This window comes from Leptopilina boulardi, unplaced genomic scaffold, assembly GCF_019393585.1.
Source record: "Leptopilina boulardi isolate dan_hultmark-lab unplaced genomic scaffold, ZJU_Lbou_2.1 LbouV2_44, whole genome shotgun sequence".
NCBI lineage: Eukaryota > Metazoa > Arthropoda > Insecta > Hymenoptera > Figitidae > Leptopilina > Leptopilina boulardi.
Window position 1 is genome coordinate 412324 of NW_026137988.1, and position 21509 is coordinate 433832.

Below are 21509 nucleotides of genomic sequence, written 5' to 3' on the forward strand. Positions count from 1 at the left end.
TTTATTTTAACGAATTATTATTTAGCAGAATTTTCTTTTAATAGAATTTCTACCGTAAAATGAGATAAAGTCGGCGTTTGAGGATAAAGTCGGCCGGCGCTTTAAATCATTTTAAAGTTTAACTATTACTTTTTTCCAGAAGAAATACGAGTTTTATTAAAAATGTAGTTAGAATTAATGTAAATTAATAAATGAAATACAATATTTAAGTGTTTAAAGCGCCGGCCGACTTTACCCGCAAACGCCGACTTTACCTCATTTTACGGTACTCAGTTGTATTTTTAAATAACAGAATTTCACCTAATATTTTGGTCTTTTTTATACAGTAATCAATGAATATATGTAAATTAGGCTATTTTGAACAATTATCGATGAAGAAATTGACCTTATCTATATTATTTGTATGGTATTTGTATGGTTAAATTTTATCCGTACAACTCAAATTTAAAATTCAAATTCCAAGGTAAATATGATGTATTCCACGCCAAAGTGAAAGTCCATCTGCAATTGTATCTCCGATTTTTTTTCTTTTAGTACTAACTGAGACTAGCTTCCATGAATTTTTTCAAAGTTTTTTAGCAAGCCGTTTTCGAGTTATGGAATTTTTGAAAATTGGAGAATATTTCCTGACTTTTGATTTTTGAATGCTCATAACTTTATTAAAAATACATCAATTTTAAAAGTATTTTTTAAAAAAAATGTGTGTTTTAAATGTACTTTTCAAAAAAAAATCGAATTTTTTTTAAACGATATTACTATCAAATTTTTGAGTTTTAATGATAAAAAGTAATTTTTCTCATTTGACGTAATGATCGATTTTTTCAAAATTTTTTCAAAAAAACTACCTACTTCTTTTTACGAAACTTTTAAGCTTAGCCCGATAATGGGCAAACAATTTTTACAATATTTCCGGAATTTTTAAACTATTTTGAATTTTTAAATAATTATTTTAATTTTTTTATACTACGTACTTTTATGTATTTTGATGCGCTGATTACAAAAATCATAGTGACAATACCCGAAAATTTTCTTTTTATGTCGAAAACCATAAAAAAGTCCCAAAATTTATGGTTTTTTTCGTTTATTGGGTAAAATATATGTAAAATTAAAAAAAAAACTTTCAAACAAAACTTATAGATCTTTTTAAAATACATTTTTTGTATTTTATGCATTTTTTTTAATTTTTCATATTTCACCCAATAAACGAAAAAACCCATAAATTTTTGGACTTTTTTATGGTTTTCAACATAAAAATCAAATTTTCGGGTATTGTCACTATGATTTTCGTAATCAGCGCATCAAAATACATAAAAGTATGTAGTATAAAAAAATCAAAAATATTTTTAAAAAATTTCTTTTTTAAAAATTTTGAAAAATTCCGGAAATATTGTAAAAATTATTTGCCCATTATCGGACTAGGCTTAAAAGTTTCGTAAAAAGTAGTTTTTTTGAAAAAATTTTGAAAAAATCGATCAGTATGTCAAATAAGAAAAGTAAATAATTGTACACTTATTGTGATTATTAATTAAGAAAACAAAGTATATGTAACAATGACTGTCAATAACAAAAAAATATTAAAATTTCATAGACTTTTCAAAAACAAATATAGAATTTTGTCGAAAGAATAATTAGTAAAACAAAAAAAAATATAATTTCAAGTGTAAAAATGTAGTATTCTTTTATTCTGTAAATTGTGCGCTGAAAAATGTCATATTTTTGTTTATCATCCAACAAAATAACAGAAGCGAAAAATAATATGTGAAATAACCTAAAAAAAAGTGTATAACAATCACCTGAGCAAGACTGCCAGCGGGTCTAGGACGTCGTTTCACTTCTTTCTTTTTAAACATGACGTGTTCAACTGTCACTAATGACAATTATAATCACAAAATTTGAAGTTAAAATATTATAACAACAGTTATCCCAATTATAAAATTTACCATAAAATTTTCTTCAAAATATCTCAACTTTTGTATAACACGAAATCAATTAGTCAACAAGGCACACGATGAATCATTCATATTATCTCTTTACTTAAAACCCTTTCCTTCTCAGTTTAAAATTACCTATATATAAAACACTGACAATCTTGGAAATTTATATTTTCCTAGCAACAATTCAATAAACACAACAACTGTCAAAAAACGAATGCGAAAGTTACGGTAATAATTTCCGACATTTTAAAAGCAGGGTTGTGCAGTCATGCAAAAATTGAAAGTTACCGACGTATGTTACGTATGTACAGGAAATATTACTATAAGTTCTCAACCCTGAAGAAATATTGTGCGTTAGCCCAATAAGATGTATATTTTAGTCGGACAATGGTAAACATTGATAGTTTATGTTTTGTAAAAATAATTGAAAACTTAAAGTTTTTTTTGTTAAATAAAAATACAGTTATTAATACTGTTACCCAGGGAATGATTTTTCAAGATGGGAAAATGTTTCTTGTGCGGAAAGTTACCTGATTCACAAAACAACTTAACTTTACATAAGTAATAAAATTAACGTTGTGTCTATTTAGCCCGCTAACGGGAGGAATAGTGGCCATAGATTATTTAGCCCGTTAGCGGGAGAAATGCAAGATTTTGGATATTTAGCCCGCTTATTTTAAAAATCACCAAAATGAGAACTATTTAGTTTGCAGTAAGTATATTTAAAATATTTTTTGTTTTTCTTATTTACTTATTCTAGAATAATAAAATATATTTTATTATATAAAATGTATGTTAAGTGCAATTCAAAATAAGGCAATCGTTTATATAAATATATTAATGTGATTTAATACAAAGTTTATTTGCTCCAAAATGAATTGTTTTGGTAGGGTTGTTTATTTAAAATATATTATATTATTTAATTTAATTTATTGTAAGAAAACTGTTTAACTACAGGTATATTTATTTTTTAATAAATTATTAGAATGTAGTTTATGGAATTGTTTTCTATTGAAACTTTAAATTATCAAATAAAAATTAATTTTTGAAATACAATTAAAATTCTTGTATTTTGTAAATACGTATGGGGCATTCCACGGGAAATTTTCATTCAAAAATTTTTTTGTCCGAATCATGTTTTTTTAAATCTATATGAAAAATAAGAAAATACGTATTTTTTTTATTTTTTGTGATAAAAATGAAGGAAGTTATGATTTTTTGAAATTTAACGTCAACAAAGGTAGTGTGATTTTTCAACATTTTTAAAAAACTGAAGTTACCAACGTTGATTCAACGAAAAAAAAAGATAAGGATTCTAATTCCCATCAAAGAAATTTATTTATTTTTAACCCTTCATAAACTATTTTCTAATAATTTATTAAAAAATAAATATACCTGTAGTTAAACAAGTTTCTTACAATAAATTTGGTTTTTACCACAACTTTAATTAAATAATTACCTAATTAAATTAAATAATATAATATATTTTAAATAAACAACCCTACCAAAACAATTCATTTTTGATTAAATAAACTTTGTATTAAATCACATTAATATATTTATATAAACGATTGCCTTATTTTGAATTGCACTTAACATACATTTTATATAATAAAATATATTTTATTATTCTAGAATAAGTAAATAAGAAAAACAAAAAACATTTTAAATATACTTACTGCAAACTAAATAGTTCTCATTTTGGTGATTTTTTAAAATAAGCGGGCTAAGTAATCTATCGCCACTATTCCTCCCGTTAGCGGGCTAAATAGACACAACGTACAATAAACATAACCTCACTTTACATATTATCTATTTATATTTGCAAATAAGTGCTATTTTTGAAGCAATATTTTGGTCAATTAAAAAAATAAACCAAATTTGACTTTCATGATACATTTCTGTTAATTTTTTTTTTTTTTTTTAAAGTTTATGTTTAAAAGAAAACAGTTCATTAATCATAATATTATGGCTTAAATTTTTTTTGTATGTAACTAATAATCAAAAGAGAAAGGTTCTGGACTTTATTTTGTAATTTTTAAAAAACGTTGATAATCAAAAAATATTTAATATTGAAACTTACCAGAAATATAAATTTCTTGATTCTGTACTGAAAAATGATAAAATAGTTCTAGAAATATTCGTCTTTAAAATAAAATAAGCATTTGAAATTTTATTCTTGAAAAGTTTTTGAAATTTTTCAGAGCTTGTAATTATTTTTGAGATGTAAAAATTTGAGGTTTTGCAGATATTTTAATATTGTAATAATTTAGTTGCTATTAAAAGGTTAATATTTTATTGTTAAAGTATCACTTGAAGTTAATAAATTAATATTTCTTTCTGTAATTTAAATAACAGACAATTGAAAATTAACCTTTTTAGATAAAAAAATTTCAATTTTACATTTTCAAAATGAAGTAAAACACCTACGTTAAGTTTTAATAGGAACTCAATTTTATCAATGTTATACAATTTTATTCTTTTTCTTAAATAATTTTTATTTTAATAATAAATATTTTTATAAGACCTATTACCGATATTTTGATTTTAAATACTTATATTAAATTAAGTTTTAAATTCTTTTCGAATTTTTAAAATAAGTGAACTCCTCTACACAGAAAAAACATAGTCTAATTTTTGTTGCAACTCAAAATGATTCAATGCTAACCGATATAGAAAGTAGCGCCACCAAACTGGTTCATTATTGTTGCACATCAAAATGAGCCGCCTAGGAGGCTCATTCTGAGTTCAGTTTTTTTTTTGTACTTATATGATGGGAGTCGAACACGACATCTTTTTGTTGTTGGTGAGATGCTCTGACCCATTTAGCTGAACAGGAGATCAAGAGCTTATCTTGTTTCAAAAATTCTAGGTCCGTTAACCTGGCTTGTCCACATTGTCCGATCTGGATAAAACCTATTAGAAAATTAAGGGCTAATTTATTGCTAATTTAAAGCCCCAATGACGAATTTAATGTTTAGCATTTTCTTCGAAAAACTTGTGGACTAGTAAAGAGTCATAAATTAGCCCTAAATTCCTATGTACTTTTTTATAAAAAAATTAGGTTTGAAATACTCAGGGGTAATTTTTAAAATTAGTGGATCACTTTTGAACATTTAATTTAGTTCTATTTAAGAGCCTTAAATTAGCCCTAAATTCCTAAGTACTTGTTTTTTGAAAACATTGCGTTTGAACTAATTAGGCAGCCCGTGCCTGAACCAAAAAAAAGTTTGCCTAAAATGGATTCAAATCCTAGCTGCTCCCTTTTTCGAGATATCGGTATTTTCGTTTATTTAATTTTGCGAATATTCTAAAAACACTCAGTTTAGAACTTGTAACTACATGTAGGCAAACAAATCTTACAAAAAGTATCTTAAATATATTTTTTATAAGTAATTACATGTAAAAACCTTAAAACAAAAACTCAATGAAGAAAATTGGTTAATATTTGTCAATATATTAGGTTTTTTTATATTGAGCTCAATTAAGAGTCGATTTTGAATTTTTTTGATAATTTAGGTCATACCTATTTCCAAACCCTTTATATTTATGTTAAATATATTTTTTATATTTTAATACTTTTTGCACAACAAATTAATTTATATGATTCAGAAAGAACGAAATAAATTTTTTTATTACAACTGGTAGAGAATGATATTTGTAAAATATCATAAGCAAAATAAGAAGTTGGATAATTTTCAAACTAAACAATAGATTTAAAATTTTGAAACAAACATGTATATAAATGGATATCTTGCATGAACTATAATAATCAGTATAATACAACTCACTTAAAAGTAACGAAATATATATATATAAAATTTGTATCGTTCTTTCTAAATCATATAAATTAATTTGTTGTGCAAAAAGTATTAAAATATAAAAAATATATTAAACATAAATTTAAAGGGTTTGGAAATAGCCCCAAGTAGAAATATCCGTAGCTCGCCGTAATTAAACACCGGCATGGTACTGATCCAATACTGGCTGTCGGTACTGACTTTCAGTACTGGCAGTGTACTGACTAATACACCGAATCAGTACTATGTCGGAGGTAAAAAAATATTAAAACCAGTACTGGCAGTACACTGTCATTCACACCGAATCAGTACTATGTCGGTGATATAAAACATTAAATGAAAAAGTCTTCAAATTATTTCACTAGGTAGAAAACGATGATTTTTTATTTAAAAAAATGTATATTAATTTCTTTCGAATACTTTCCCTCAAAATTTTGGATGTAATTGTAATGTATTATTATATACCTATATAAAATATATTTATGTTTTTTTAGTTATTTTAGTACTCATTGAAATATGTGCATTAAGTTATTTATCATGCATGCAATAACAATAAGTTGAGAATTTTTTTCTAATAGTTTTAAAAATAAAGCAAATGTAATTTTTTCACTGTAATTTTTAAATATTATTAATAATTAAATATTAAATTTAAAAATTTTTTTACCATTCATATTTTACAGTCGTCTTTTATTAACTTATTTTTAATTATGTAATTCATCAATCATTTTTGTCTGTTTTAATATTATTTACGGTAAAAATAATTTATTAAAAATATTTAACTGAAATTGATATCCAGTTTTATTTCATTAAATCTTTGTAAAAATTGAAAAAATTTTGTGAGTTTAAAAAATTTAAGAATAAATTCATTTTATTTTCGTGATCAATAGATAATACAAACTTTGAAATCAAAACTTTTGTATTAGGTGAACTACTTCAAGTCAGCACATTTAAGCCAGCGCGGCTGTGCGGTATGCGTATCTGACTTGCGTTCTAAGGGTTTAGGGTTCGATCCCCCATGCGTGCGAGATTTTTCGTTCTTAGTTTTAAGTGTTATAAGTACAATATTTGTTCATGTGTAATATCAATTATTAAATAATTATTAAATTAAGTATAAGTGCAAAGTAAAAAAAATTAAATATTATGAATTTAAAAAAATAAAAAAATTTACAACACAAATTATTTTTTGTAAAATAATTTATTAAAAATAAAATAATTTAATTAATATAAATGATAATTATTATTTTAATTATTTATTGTTAATAATATTTTATATATTCTAAATAACATTAACTATTATTGGCTTCACATTACCTGTTCGTGGTAAAAATGGGAGTAATAAGCTAATAAGGATGAAATTTGCATTGGAAAGCGTGTTTTAGCATTTTGTAAAAAAGTGAGATTTTAAGTCCGGATGAGTACTTTGCCAGTATTATGCCAGTATTATTCTAGTACTACGTTAGTACTGGTGAGCGGGACAAAATCAGTACTGGACAGCGTTACCAGCCAGGGTTGGTCCACTACTGGCCCAGTACGGCAGTCAGTACTATTATACTGACTGGCAGTGTTGGGTCAGTACTATGCCAGTGGCACATTTCTACTTGGGAGGTATGACCTAAAATATCAAAAAAATTCAAAATCGACTCTTAATTGAGCTCAATATAAAAAAACCTAATATATTGACAAATATTAACCAATTTTCTTCATTGAGTTTTTGTTTTAAAGGTTTTTACATGTAATTATATATAAAAAATATATTTAAGATACTTTTTGTAAGATTTGTTTGCCTACATATAGTTACAAGTTCCAAACTGAGTGTTTTTAGAATATTCGCAAAATTAAATAAACGAAAATACCGATACAAGGAAAGAAATCTTGTTAGAATATTTAATATTTTGACACTCATATTTAGTATATTAAGTAACAATTGCGGAAGATTTTGCAGATTTTGGGATGGTAATAGATTTCATTACTATTTTTTAAGAATGCCTAAAATAAAAATAATAAAGTTTAATATATTTAGAAACAAAAATTAGAATAGTTTTTGCGAAATTCATAATTGTATTATGAAAACTCCAAATGTTAAATTCTAATACGCCCTGTAACGGCTGTAACAAGTATTAGAATAAAATATTTCATTTTCTGTATTTACAATTCCGTTAACTGGTATGATCATTTTACATTTTGATATAGTCGATAAGAAAGTGGATTGGTGTTAAATCCTTATATTTACATATAATACTAATAGAAACTTTTTCTTTCAAAAAATGATAGAAAAATATCAAAAATCACCGAAGTTTGACGAAGTTAAGCGAGTGAGTCCGATCGGGTTTGACCGATCACTAACGAGTAGTCACGAAAAAAAAATGTCAGAGAAAAGTCAGGGAATTTTTTTTTAAGCCTTGCTGGACATCCTGATTTTAAAATCATTTTTAATACTGCAATATGAATTAAAAATAATTTTAATTAATATTTAATAATAAAGTACTTCATTTGTTTGCTCATAATTTTTATATAATTTTTATTTCTGCAATATAGACTAGAAAAAGTTTTTATAAATAATTGTTTTTAATTATTCTATATTTCTTTTTCTAAATATAATTATAGAATATTTGTTATAAGTTTGTTTCTATAATTAAATTAAATGATTTTATGATAAAAATTGTTCTTTGAAAGGTAATAAAATATTTTATTATTTCTTTATAAATAATTATTTTTATTTTTAAATATTTAACAATGTAATATTAAGTTTCTCACAAGTGCAGAAAAATCTGTCTATTTAGTATATAAAGAAGTTCAGAATTTCTCGTTTCAGCGTGAATTATGTATCTATATGCGTTGCGTTATTCTGCGTTTATGTATGCGTATTGTAGTTAGGATGTGTTAGGAATAATTTTAAGCCAATCAAAGCGTACCAGTTATGTGTGTGTATTAAGAAAGACCCCCACTACCCTCGAATAGAAAAAGAGAGAAAACCTGAAAAAAGAGCCATTGGTGGTTTCGACGTTCTTTTTTTCACGGCTCCTGCTCTTTTGTATAGTTTTAGCAAATATTGAAACGTGCTTTATTTTATAACACCACTCCTACTTTTTCGTATAGTTTTAGCAAATTACGAAATTTCCTATACTGTTTTTTCCTATAATTTTTTCAATATTCGAAAATTGTAGATTTGAATTAAGAAATAATAATTTCAGTTTTCGTAAAATGTTTCCAGTTAAAGGTATTCGTAAAACTGTACCAACTTTTATTATCAAACCAGAATTTTTCGCAATTGAAAAAGAAAAATATCAAAATTTCTATTCAAATTTATTAACTATTCTAACAAGATATCTTTCCGTGTATCTCGAAAAAAGGAGCAGCTAGAATTTTGATCTCAACGGATTTTTACTTCTGATATGATGTAGAATGATCCCCAAAAACCCTATTTTGGATCCATTTTAGTCAAAATTTTTTTTTAGTTCTGGCATGGTGTGTAGGGGTAGTTTTTAAAATTGGTGGATCAATTTTGAACATCCAATTTAGTGCTATTTATGAGCCTCAAATTCTTTAGTACTTTTTTTTTTTTGGAAAAATTGAGTTTGAACTACTCAGGGGTAGTTTTTGAAATTGGTGGATCATTTTTGAATATCTAATTAAGTGCTTTTTAAGAGCTCTAAATGTGTATGTGTTTGTTTTTTTGTAAATATTAAGTTTGAATTATTTGAGGGTAGTTTTTGTGGTTGGTTATCTATCAGTTACTTGGCTGGGGTGCTTGGGGGTGCAGTTTTAAAAAGTCAGTTTAGTGCTATTGAAGAACCCTAATTTAGTTCTTAATTCCTATTTGATTATTGTTTGGTTAAATCCCGCCGTGGCGCTCCTGGCTTCAGAATAGGGCGCCTGTAACCCACTGCATGTCGTAAAAGGAGACTAAAAGGGGTGCGGAGGGTTGTACCCACCTAGCTAAGTACCGCTTCGACGTAGACGCTGAGATTGGACATTACCGATGATGTATGAGTGCACTACGCCTGCCAGGTGTTCATCATGTGAAATGGGACCCTCCCCGTGCAAAGTGGCCGGAGAACTTGTCTTGCCGTTTCCCATCGCGTGTCGTACGAGGCGACTAAAGAGGGAAATTTGAACGCAGTACGTCTCCTCGTCCGGAGGCAGGGTGAGACCGTTGTGGTTTCAGACTGCCCTGCCGGAAGGGTGGTACTGGATTGGTACTGGCAAATTGGAACTGAGGGCTCAGTACCAACTCAGAACTAATTTGGTGCATTTTGGTACTGAAATGGAACTGGGAAATTTACCTGCGAAAAGGATCGAGTTACCGTTAATACCCTCATAAAAGTGAAAAGCGACTAGCTTTTTCAATATGTTTAAACTAATACTTTATATTTATTTCAATATTATATTTGTTTTTCCTGGATTTATATTATTTTCATACATTATTATGCATATGATATGTCCTTTGGCAGCTAAATTCAAAAATTATGTCCATTTTTTTGTCAAACTTAAGGTATACGAGATAAATTATAACTTTTTTGAATGTAATTTTTTTTTGATAAATTTTAGATATTCATAATCTGGAAATATTAACGAATCTCAATATATATTTTTTAAAGTTGAGTTATTAAAATTATAAATTTTTTAAGCAATAAAACTCGGGTTAAAATTTTAATCCTGCAACAAAGGAACTAGGGGTCTATTGTTCAAGGAGGGATTGCAATATAATTTCCAAACTTAACAGAAATTTTCTACAAACTATTATGTTTTTTTTGCTGTTTTACACGTATATCGTGAGAGACGGTTTGTTGATCTTATATACCTTTAAAACTACTGTTAAAGTACTTTAAAAATGTCTTCTTATGGGTTATCAGGTAGTGGTACTGAAGTGGTACTGAAGTGGAACTCAAGCCAAGTCCAATTCAGTACCATTCCAGTACCACTCTTTCGGTAGGGTGCGGTCTAATTGTTCGGTCTGGGAGCGGATGTTCCACGTGGTCCCCGTTGGAAGTGCAGGATTCTTGTCCTCGCCAACTCACGCCCACTCCTGTTGGGGTGTTTTCGGGTCCAAGATAAATGTTACTAACCGTTCCGCCATTTCATTGGGCACCCTATTGTATGAGTGTGTGTGACCTACCAGACCATCGGTGGGTGGAGCTTAGCTCGGAGACGGAACCTCCACGAGGTCCCCGCCGGGTACTTTGATTCCCTTCTTCCGCTCAAGTTCTACTTGCACGGGCGAAGAGAATCAATGCTAACCGTCTCCTCCTGGAAGGGCACCCGGTTTTCTTCGCCGTTTTGGTTCTTAAGGACCTTACAACGGCAATTTTTCCCTCCTCTTTCCCCATGGTACATCGGTAGCAAGGCGGCTTGCCAAATCGCCGCCGCGCCGTTTCAACATGTCGGTAGTTCTTTCGTTAGAAGGTAGATATGCTTATTTTAAGATCGGGAGTTATAGTTCTTAAGGAACCAGGCATCCCAGTCGGCCTTGAGCACGACGATAAGCGCAATTCTGTTTGGTTAAATCAAGTTTTAATAATTGGGGATGTTTTTTGAACTTAGGGGTGGTTTTTGAAAATTTTAAATAGTCTTAGTTGTGAGCCCTAAATTTCTATAGAAGAAATTTTGGAAAATATTTAGATACTATAGTGTGGTACTTCTAGCTTGACGTCAATTAGCTGTATGAAGGTTACTCTAAATAGGTAAAAGGCCCTAAATTTTTGCATGTGGTACTAAATTAGCCCTAATTGAGCCCCAAATGTTGGCATGTATAAAAACTTTTTTTGTCGAAGTGGTACTTCTAAGATTACCAACCTGTTTAGCTAGATTTTTCAGACGATCGACGCTATTTAGAGTCTGACTAGTGGCTGACAATAAGTAGCAGCAAAAATGGGCAAGCAACACCTTCCAGACTAGCTATGTTAGATGCTTTCTAGCTTGCGCAAGGATTGACTATAGACGTTCAAGAAGATTTTTCTACACGAGTAAATATTCCTACGAGTACTCCTTTGTTATTTGAATTTTTCAGTTATTTCGCGAAATTATGCCGGCATTAAATTTGTCAATAAAGCATTAAAGAGCATTGAAAAAGCCCTAAGTGTAGACCTTTCTACGAGTACTCCTTCATTGTGTGGACAAGCCACCTTAATGTTAAGATAGCTTGTCCACAAGTTTTTCGAAGAAAATGCTGAGCATTAAATTCGTCATTAGGGCATTGAATTACCATTAAATTAGCCCTTAATTTTCCAATAGGTTTCATCCAGATCGGACAATGTGGACAAGCCAGGTTAACGGACCTAAAAATTCTTAAATTTTATTCTTTAATTTTCAGCAGATTTAATTAGATTTCCGCTTTTACAGCGAAATCTTATACACAGCACAATATTTTGCTGTAAGCTTCCGTTGAGATTAAACCTAAGATTCGTTAGCTAACAGCGTAAACTTCAGGTGAGGTTAAGGTGAGCTGCACATGTCCTATCTATTGTGAGATGCAGTGTAAGATTGTAGTCAGTTTACAGTTAAGCTTACTATAATCTTACTATAAGCTTCCCGTAAACTTTCTGTAAGCTTCATGTAAACTTACATTATTATTGATAAATGTTAATAAATAAATTAAACAATTATTCATGCGCAGTAGTTTATTATAGCTTTTACGGCTGCGCAGTATATTTTAATCAATTATTCCCGTTAGGGTTGTATATCCTACTTCACAATATATATTATCATCTGGTGTGAAAAAATAGTTGAAATAAATATTAATAAATATTATTTAGTAATATTAATTAACAGTAGTGTAAGCTTAAAGGAAGTTTACATGAGGCTTACAGTAATCTTACATGGAAGTTTACAGTAAGTTTACGGGAAGTATACAGTAAGGTTATAGTAAGCCTAACTGTAAGGCTGCAGTCCCATGGCAGCGTTTTGCGTTGCGTTTTGTCACTAGACCCTGAGTGTAAACATAGCAAACATATATCTGCATCTCTTTTACACTCATGGTCTAGTGACAAAACGCAACGCAAAACGCTACCATGGGACTGCAGCCTAAGCTGACTACAATCTTACACTGTAGCTTACGATAGAGCGGACATTTGTAACTCACCTAAATCTCACCTGAAGTTTATGCTGTAAGCTAACGAATCTTAGGTTTAAACTCAAGGAAAGCTTACTCCAAATTATTGTGCTGTGTGAGATGTTACTCAGTTTAAGGTCATCAATTTTAATTCTAGATTATTCATTGATCATGTCATAATGGTTATCGCAATATCATTTTCATCAATATATTATTTACTTATTCTCATAAAATGCTTTATATGAATTTTAAAAGTTATAAACTATTTGTAACTTTTTATTAACATAATAATTCAATTTTTAGATTTCCACGGGATGAAAATTTGTGCAAAAAATGGTTAAATATATTAGGCTTGGAGAAAAAACAGTTGACGAAAAATAGTCACTTGTGCTCGAATCATTTCAATCCAGAAAACTTTACGATTAATTGTAATGGAAGCAGAAACATGTTAAAACCAGGAAGTACACCTTTAGCTTTGACTGAAGAAGTAAAACAAAATTTTACAGGTATTACAACTTTATTTAAAAATATTTTGATTCTCGTTTATTCTCAAATTATTTATTATTATATAAATAAATAAATTATTATTTTTATAAATAGAATGTCATATTAAGCTTAGAAACTCGAATACTTTGAGATAACTTGAATTTGAAAAATATCTTATGTAACAACAAAATATTATAATTTATTTGAAGATATAATTTTCCAACTTACTAAATATGTATAAGTACAATGATGATTTCTTGTTTTATAATATTTCATAAATAAGCTTATAAACAATGAATTATTTTTAGAAAATAAATAGAAAATACTGATACGGAATTTTCAGATATTTCCAGAGAAGCGATTGATCAATTAAATCATATTTTACAAGACGTTGATGAAAAAGTTCTTGATTCATCTGTCTGTTTAGAAAAAGTTCCTGAGCCAAGTTTAAACATAATCTGCCATAATGAAACACGTATGTTTTAAATTATTTTAAATGCGAAAGTGGTGTTTTTTGTAGTTGAAATACTATTTAGTTTTTAAACTACAGTAGAAACCCGTTTTTCCGGACCTCGATCAACCAGATTTTGGATTATCTGGACAAATTTTTATTTCGTTTTTTTTCCTCTGTCGTGTCGTTTTGCACTTTATATTAATTAATTTATTTTATTGGGGAAACACTTGGCCTTAAGGGACTAGCAAGAAATATACAATATTAATATAGAATAATTCTTTATTCTAGTTCTTACAGTTTTAGAGTTTAGATTAGGACTAACTTAAAAGTAACGCATTCGGTGTATTTAAGTCGGTAGCCCGGAAAGAGCGTTTTGGAGATAAAAATGTTTACAAGTTCATTTAGTCAAAAATGCAATGCGTAGGCGCACTAAGGTTTAGATATACACGGAAAAACTTTGTGCAAGAATCATTCCTAAATTTGTTCAGGAACTGAGGATATGAGAATAATTTAAGAAATCTTATTTATATTTTCTTTGAAAAATTCTAAGCAGTATTTCTATGAGAATTGTAGAGAAATTCAAGACAACTTCCTAAACTCACTACAGAAAGTCTTGAACTTGTTTTAGAATAAATTTTTACGTTTGCGAGAAAAAAAATTTACTCTGGGAGGACTCGATCCCACGTCCTCGAGAGTCCAAAAACTCCACTTTACATCTCTCAGCTACCTTAGCAGCTTATGGTATTATGCATTGGAAACATATTTGACGCAACCAATCCCTGCCTAGTGCTTGGTTACTGTACTGTGTCTTCTAAAACAGTTCAAGAAACTTTCAACGCCCAGTGACTGAGATATTCCGATCGCGGCATTAACAAGAAGTCTTCCAATGTCATAATAAAAATACAAGTATTTTCTTCAATGATTTTTGTATTTTTCTGTAAATTTTGCAGAATTTTTCTCATATCCTCAGTTCCTGAACAAATTTAGGAATGATTCTTGAAAAAAGTTTTTCCGTGTAGCTTAAAAATGCAGGGAGTAATACAACTTATCTTCTATTGACACAATTACTAATATACTGTATCTTAATCTTATATATTTGGGGTTTCTCGACACTCAATGATTATTATAAGCATTTTAATGTATGCAAAGTTTATTATAAATTTCAAGCCTTTGAAACAGCTTTAAAATAGTTTGATAAACAAACAGAGTGCGATAACATAAGTTTACTACAGTTGAAAGAAATTAAAGACATAGCTGCTATGAAGAGAAGAAATTGTTTACGTTAAATGAAAATTACTAACTATTTTCAACAAAATTAAACTAAGTGTTCTAATATGTGAATTTTATATTTTCATACGAACCGTTACATTTTTATTTAAAATTTTTTAAAAAATATTTATGAAAACTTTTCTAAAATAATTTTTACTAAATATATATATGTATTTATTTATATGGTATCTAAGAATTTCTTTTTTTTCATGTTTGTAAATAATTACTTGCCAAAGATTATATAAAGAAAATTTGTGTGCTTTGTAATTTCAATTATCCGGACAACTGCCAGCATCCATTACTCCGGATAAATGGGTTTCTACTGAGTAGTATGAGAACTGTAAGTAGTTCTAAGAAACTGTAAATAGTATTATAATTGCAAAAAACACCACTTTCGCATAATAGGGAAAAAATGAACATTTTGCTTCCTCGTGGAGAAAGCATAAACATTGAAATAAGCATACAAAAATAATATAATAATATAAACATTTGAGTTAAATTTAAAGAATTAATGGAAGTTAAAAAATCAAAAATTCACATTTTAGCTGAAATTTCTAAAAATTAATAAAAAATAATATATAATTTATAATTATTTACAATTATATCGATTCGTTTTAATGCAAGGAACACAATTATTTTATATTTAAACTTGAATTTAAATAAATACAAAATTTTTCAGCTAAAATGTGTATTTTCTATTTTTAAATTTCATTAATTTATTAAACTTACCTCAAATGTAAATTTTATATATACCAATCGATTCGTTTTCATGTAAGGAATACAATTATTTCATTTATAAACTTAAATTTAAAAAATCACAAAATTTTATAGCCAAAATGTGAATTTTTGATTTTTTAACTTTCATTAATTCTTTAAATTTAAATTAAAACTATACTTTATATATATCGATCGATTTGTCTTGACGTAAGAAATACGATTTTATTATATATATCCTTAAATTTTTCTGTTTAAAAATTTTTTCGATTTAAAAAAAATTTTTGGAAAAAAGACGATAAATTTTTTTTTTGGGGTATTTTTTAAAATTCTTTGGTCAGATTTGAGATATTAATATAATAAATGAGCCTACCAAATTTTATCTAAATCCATTAAAACCTGTCCAAGTTATCTTCTAAACAAAAAAGGGATCCACACACACACACATACACACAGATTCATATATCCGGACAATTGATCAGGATCTCATATAACATGTTTCTATATAGAGAAAAATTTGTTTCCGACACTTTGAAAATTTTTATAAACGAAAGGACTACAAAGCTTCATCTACGAGGAAGCAAAAGTCTCAAAAATCAATCACTTCGGTTTTGAGAAAAGTCACCTTTTAGACTTAATTTCAATTTTTTAGATGTTAAACGTTAAACTTTAAAAAATCAGATCTTCCATAATTTTTATCAAATCAATAAATACAAATTTTCTTATTTTTCATGAAGATTTAAAAATATGTTCAAGTCCATAAAAAATTCTGTTTGCATTTACCCCAAATGTAAGAAAGAAGTATTTAATATCACTGCAGGTTATATATTTTCTAAAGCAATTGTATACTTCTAAACAGACTGAAAATATCGCGTCTGACGTAAATCATTTCTTTTTCTAACCCTCTATATTTAAATATATTAATCTAATAAATAAAATTTTTACAAGATAAATAAAGATGAAAAAGAAGGTTAGAATTAACTCTTGATACACGTGTCATTTTTCCGCTGCTTCTTGAATCATCCGTAACGCCTCTTTAAGTTTTCATCACCTAAACGTTTTCTCTTAATTTATATAAAATTCAGCTACTTTCTGACTACTCTCTCAAAGCCATCTGAATGTTTTTTTTAAAACGTTAAAAATTTGCTACTTGCAGGATTTTGTTTGAAGTGAAAAATTTCGTTTTTAGAATAAATGAAGAATTTAAGCAAGAATTTATGATAAATGAAATTTTAATATTTAAAAAAGATGTGACATTTTCCATTGTTACAGTTAAACGACAGAAAGCATTAGTGTTAAGCACATCAAAGAAGATGCACGAGGAAGATTATATTTGTCATGATCGGCATTATACTAATACTTTCCAGTCTATGGCGATAACTATTGCCAAACTAACTGAAAAATTAGATTCTTTGAAGAGGGAAAACAAAATTCTTCGTCAACAAACAAGTCGTCTTAAAAAAAAGGTAGACTCTTATTTACAGTCATGTCTAAGTTGATTCCATCTTAAATCTTACAATTAGTCATTTGATAAATATAAATTATTTAATACTTCTCATCGTATATGTCTGTAAGCAAAAATTTAATTTTGCAATTCAAACTTTGGAAAACCGTAAAGGCAGAGATGAACAAATGGGTAATTACACTTCGTTTTATTTATTCAGCAAAAAATTACTGCGTTTAGATATACAGACAAATAGGGTAACTTCACTAATTTCGAACACTTAAAATTATATGCTTTTAATTTCATAACTTATTTTACGTTCATTATCAAAAAATGTGAATAATGAATATTTTCTAGAATAATTAACGTTACTAAGTACAGTATTTTCAAATAATTCCAAGTGTCCGAAGTTAGTATAATTGTCCGAATTTACCTTGCTTGACGGTGATATGTGTTTAGAGTAGAATTTACCCACACGGAAGTTATAAGAATTTTTATGGCTTCAAATTTCTATTTAGCAGAACCGAGTTTTCATACACAAAAAAACCCAGTCTCATTTTTGCTGCAGTTCAAAATGAGTCAATGCTAAACGACATAGACAGTGGCGCCACCAACCTGACTCATTTTTGTTGCACAACAAAATGAGTACACGGAAAAACTTTTTTCAAGAATCATTCCTAAATTTGTTCAGGAACTGAGGATATGAGAAAAATTCTGCAAAATTTACAGAAAAATACAAAAATCATTGAAGAAAATACTTGTATTTTTATTATGACATTGGAAGACTTCTTGTTAATGCCGCGATCGGAATATCTCAGTCACTGGGCGTTGAAAGTTTCTTGAACTGTTTTAGAAGACACAGTACAGTAACCAAGCACTAGGCAGGGATTGGTTGCGTCAAATATGTTTCCAATGCATAATACCATAAGCTGCTAAGGTAGCTGAGAGATGTAAAGTGGAGTTTTTGGACTCTCGAGGACGTGGGATCGAGTCCTCCCAGAGTAAATTTTTTTTCTCGCAAACGTAAAAATTTATTCTAAAACAAGTTCAAGACTTTCTGTAGTGAGTTTAGGAAGTTGTCTTGAATTTCTCTACAATTCTCATAGAAATACTGCTTAGAATTTTTCAAAGAAAATATAAATAAGATTTCTTAAATTATTCTCATATCCTCAGTTCCTGAACAAATTTAGGAACGATTATTGTACAAAGTTTTTCCGTGTAGCGTATACTATTCATTTTGAGTTCAGGTTTTTTCTGTGTACCCATCAGTTTTTTTTAATTTAACTCTTATTTAACAATATTTATACTTGGATGATTTTTTTAAATGATAGAAATTCAAATTTACTGAAAATCCATTTGATCGTAACTACATAAAAGCAATTGGTCACAATTTACATTTTTGAACATTTTGAAACTTTTTATAACTTTTATTTCATTAGAAAAAATATACATTTGGAGCTTACCAATCTTGGAACTTTTGGGTTAGAACTTATTTTTTGGAACTTTTGTATCTCAATCGTTCAAACGCATACCATAATTTTAATAATCTGCATTTTAAGGGGGGAAACCACATTAGGGGGTTGAAAAAATCGATTTTTTTTCATTACAATGTGGTGTTGGAATTGCAGATTAATCCGTAAGAACTTTATTTTATTGTTAACTTTTGTAAATCTCTAGTTTTCGATAATTTTTTAAAAACGCGTTTTTCTCGAAATGACATTCTTCAAAACGGTGGGCAGTCTAGCTCGAACAATTTTGATAGGATTGACTTCGGCCAAAGTTTTTTTTGATCGTTATTTACTAATGCTTTAGAGTACGTCGCGGATTTTTTTTGGTTGTTTGTACCTATATTTTTTGAAAATATTTCGCTATAAAAATCGACTTTTTCTTTTAATAGCTGCCAAATCCACAAAAATTACTATTTTTAAAATATCCTACGTACTCTATAGCTAAATCTATTACAAATTCAAAAAAACTTTGAATTTTTGTTCAAAATTAAACGGTCTAACCGGAATCTTGCCCACCGATTTGCCCTGCAGAGAAACGAGACTAACATTTGCGGCCTGTATAGGCAACAAATTGAAACTTTTTTTAAGTAATTATTTTCGTAAACTTAAAAAGTTAACAAATAAATTCCTCAAAACCTCACACCTCAAATATGTCACTCCCCCTTAAACTTAAAATCAATAAAAAAAATTATCAAACAATTCTATTCATAGTTTGTTTTTATAATTATAAAAAAATTTAGTTAGTTGTATTAGAAATTTGCGCTTAATGATAATGGGGATGTTTGTTCGGAAATTTTCAATTGCGGTCAAATAAAAATTCGATAATTTGATAATTCTAACAAATGACAATTAGAGTAAAACAAAGTTCTGTCAAATTGCATTTCGGGAATTTGAAATTGAGGGTTCAGATGAAAAAAACGATTATATTTTAGAAAAAGAAACTTCCTGGGGAATTTTATTTAAACTATGTTATTTATAAATAAATTTTTCTTGTTCTTCGGACGATTATTTTTAACATCTTGAAGAAATTAAATAATTGTTAATTTTTTACAGATTATTTATCAACATTCTCCATCAAAAGATGTGGAATTTAACGAAATACAGTGGAACAATATTCTTAAATTCGATCATAACAGCTAACGATTTTAAAGTATTAAATGTATTATATTATGTGTGTATAAAATAATTATAAATGTATGAAATGAATATTATTTTTAGTCTTAATAAATTCTCTATATTTTATATGTTAATGTGTAATTTAAATGTTTCAAATGAGGAATAATTTAGAAAAGTGTAAAATTTCTGCCCTACTTTTCTTCAAAACTCCATCACTAATACATAATTTTCATTTTTGCATTTAATTGAAAATATAATTAAGTATTCAGTAAAGTATTTACAGAATTCCTTTCGTCCATTATATATCTAAACCTCTAAGTATAAATTTTAACAAAAAATTTGTTCGGAAACAATAAAAATTTTAATTTTTTCGAATTGTGCATCTAACAAGGAACACTACCCAGGTGTACCTACACAGAAAATTATAAGGTATTAAAATAAGCTGCAACGCTTATTATTTTAATCCAATTTTGCTTATTTTAATACCAAAATGGATTAAAATAAGCAGAATTGGATTAAAATAATAAGCGTTGCAGCTTATTTTAATGCCTTTTAATTTTCTATGTAACCGATTTCGCTCCTCTTGTGATATGTTGTAGTTCTTTGAAAAATATTCGACACGTATATTTTTATAAGTGCCCTATCGCACATCTAAGGGGTGAAAACCACCACCAAAAATCGTTTTTTGCAATTTTTATGTAAAGGAGAAAATTCCTACACATTTACGTAAGAATGGCAAAAAACGATTTTTGGGGGTGGTTTTCACTCCATAGATATGTGATAGGGCACTTATTATTAATTAAAATGGATAATAAATAATGAGTTTTAAAGATTTGGGTAATTTTCTAGTAAAAAAAACTAAAATTTTAAATCTTTTTGGTTAAGTTCAAATATTTTTAAATTAATGTAATTCTATATTAACAATTTTACAGTTCTTTATTAAAATATACTTAGGTATCAACTTTTGGCCGCTTACTCCTCAATTTAAAGTAGACTTAATTTTCAATAAATATAAACTTAAAAATAGCTTTCTACCTTTCATAAGATGTTATAATTTTCTGAAAATAACTCTTTTTTATAAAATTTTGTTAAAAATCACATTTTTAATTTCTAGAGAATCTTATTTGGAAAAATGCTGTCATAATATGGTTTTATCTTTTACTTGAAAAAAATGAAAGCTAACTTCATTTAGAACAAAAAACTTTTGATAATCGTTATAAAAACAATTAAAATTTTTTAAATGAACACAGGGTTGGTTATAACAAGGGTAGGTAAGAAGTAACAGTCGGTTTTTTTGATGCATTTGACTTTTTGACTCCACTTTATTTTCAAAGCCTTTTTCAACTGATAAGTACAACCAGTTGTCCACAAAGCGTCGAATTAAAAGATTTTTATGAGATGCGTCAATTCTGTCAGGCAATGGTTGAAAAATCATTTTCAAAAAGTTTGATTTTTTGGTACATAATATTATTATCTTTTTTTCTTCTTTGTGCATAAAGCTTCCATATATATGTTTATTCAATAAACCATATTAGATTTTACTGATAGTGATACATATTATTAGAAATATCAATTAATTAAAATTCAAAACACATATAGAAATTTTGCTTGTTTTTCGAAAATACTAGTTTTACTACTTTTCAAAAAACGTGGGGAGTTTTGCTACACCGTTCTAAATTGATGAAAAAAACATATTTTTTAGAATATTCTTTATTTAAATTATAAAATGTGATAAT

At 27.9% G+C, this 21509-nt stretch overlaps 2 protein-coding genes across 7 annotated transcripts in view; one reads left to right on the forward strand and one right to left on the reverse strand.

Annotated features, from left to right (window-relative positions):
* The window catches only part of LOC127289517 (coiled-coil and C2 domain-containing protein 1-like), a 42004-nt gene extending 39884 nt beyond the window's left edge, over positions 1–2120 (reverse strand). The window contains exon 1 of one of the 2 annotated variants that reach the window (XM_051317496.1): positions 1794–2120. In XM_051317496.1, the coding sequence (XP_051173453.1) occupies positions 1794–1850 (57 nt within the window). In that variant the 5' untranslated portion in view covers positions 1851–2120. The remainder of the gene's footprint in view (positions 1–1793) is intronic. The other variant, XM_051317497.1, reaches the window with a different exon arrangement.
* An 80-nt stretch (positions 2121–2200) lies between these two features.
* Positions 2201–19899, forward strand: LOC127289523 (THAP domain-containing protein 1-like). 5 transcript variants are annotated; one of them, XM_051317509.1, is made up of 6 exons: positions 2201–2324; positions 13086–13288; positions 13612–13743; positions 16978–17171; positions 17324–17341; positions 19711–19899. In XM_051317509.1, the coding sequence occupies exons 2-6, from the start codon at positions 13228–13230 to the stop codon at positions 19795–19797; spliced, it is 492 nt and encodes a 163-aa protein (XP_051173466.1). In that variant the 5' UTR covers positions 2201–2324; positions 13086–13227; the 3' UTR covers positions 19798–19899. The 5 variants fall into 5 exon arrangements, with proteins under 5 accessions (XP_051173466.1, XP_051173462.1, XP_051173463.1 ...); XM_051317505.1 differs by having other exon boundaries at positions 2288–2495; XM_051317506.1 differs by lacking the exon at positions 17324–17341 and having other exon boundaries at positions 2288–2495.
* Positions 19900–21509: the final 1610 nt, after the last annotated feature.

What these genes read in the sequence shown, in the direction of transcription:
- LOC127289523 (XM_051317505.1), top strand. Translation starts at nt 2,434, where the DNA reads ATGGGAAAATGTTTCTTGTGCGGAAAGTTACCTGATTCACAAAACAAC. An exon ending in AACAACTTAACTTTACATAA is followed by an intron (nt 2,496 to 13,085) that starts GTAATAAAATTA and finishes TTCAATTTTTAG; the next exon opens with ATTTCCACGGGATGAAAATT. An exon ending in AGTAAAACAAAATTTTACAG is followed by an intron (nt 13,289 to 13,611) that starts GTATTACAACTT and finishes CGGAATTTTCAG; the next exon opens with ATATTTCCAGAGAAGCGATT.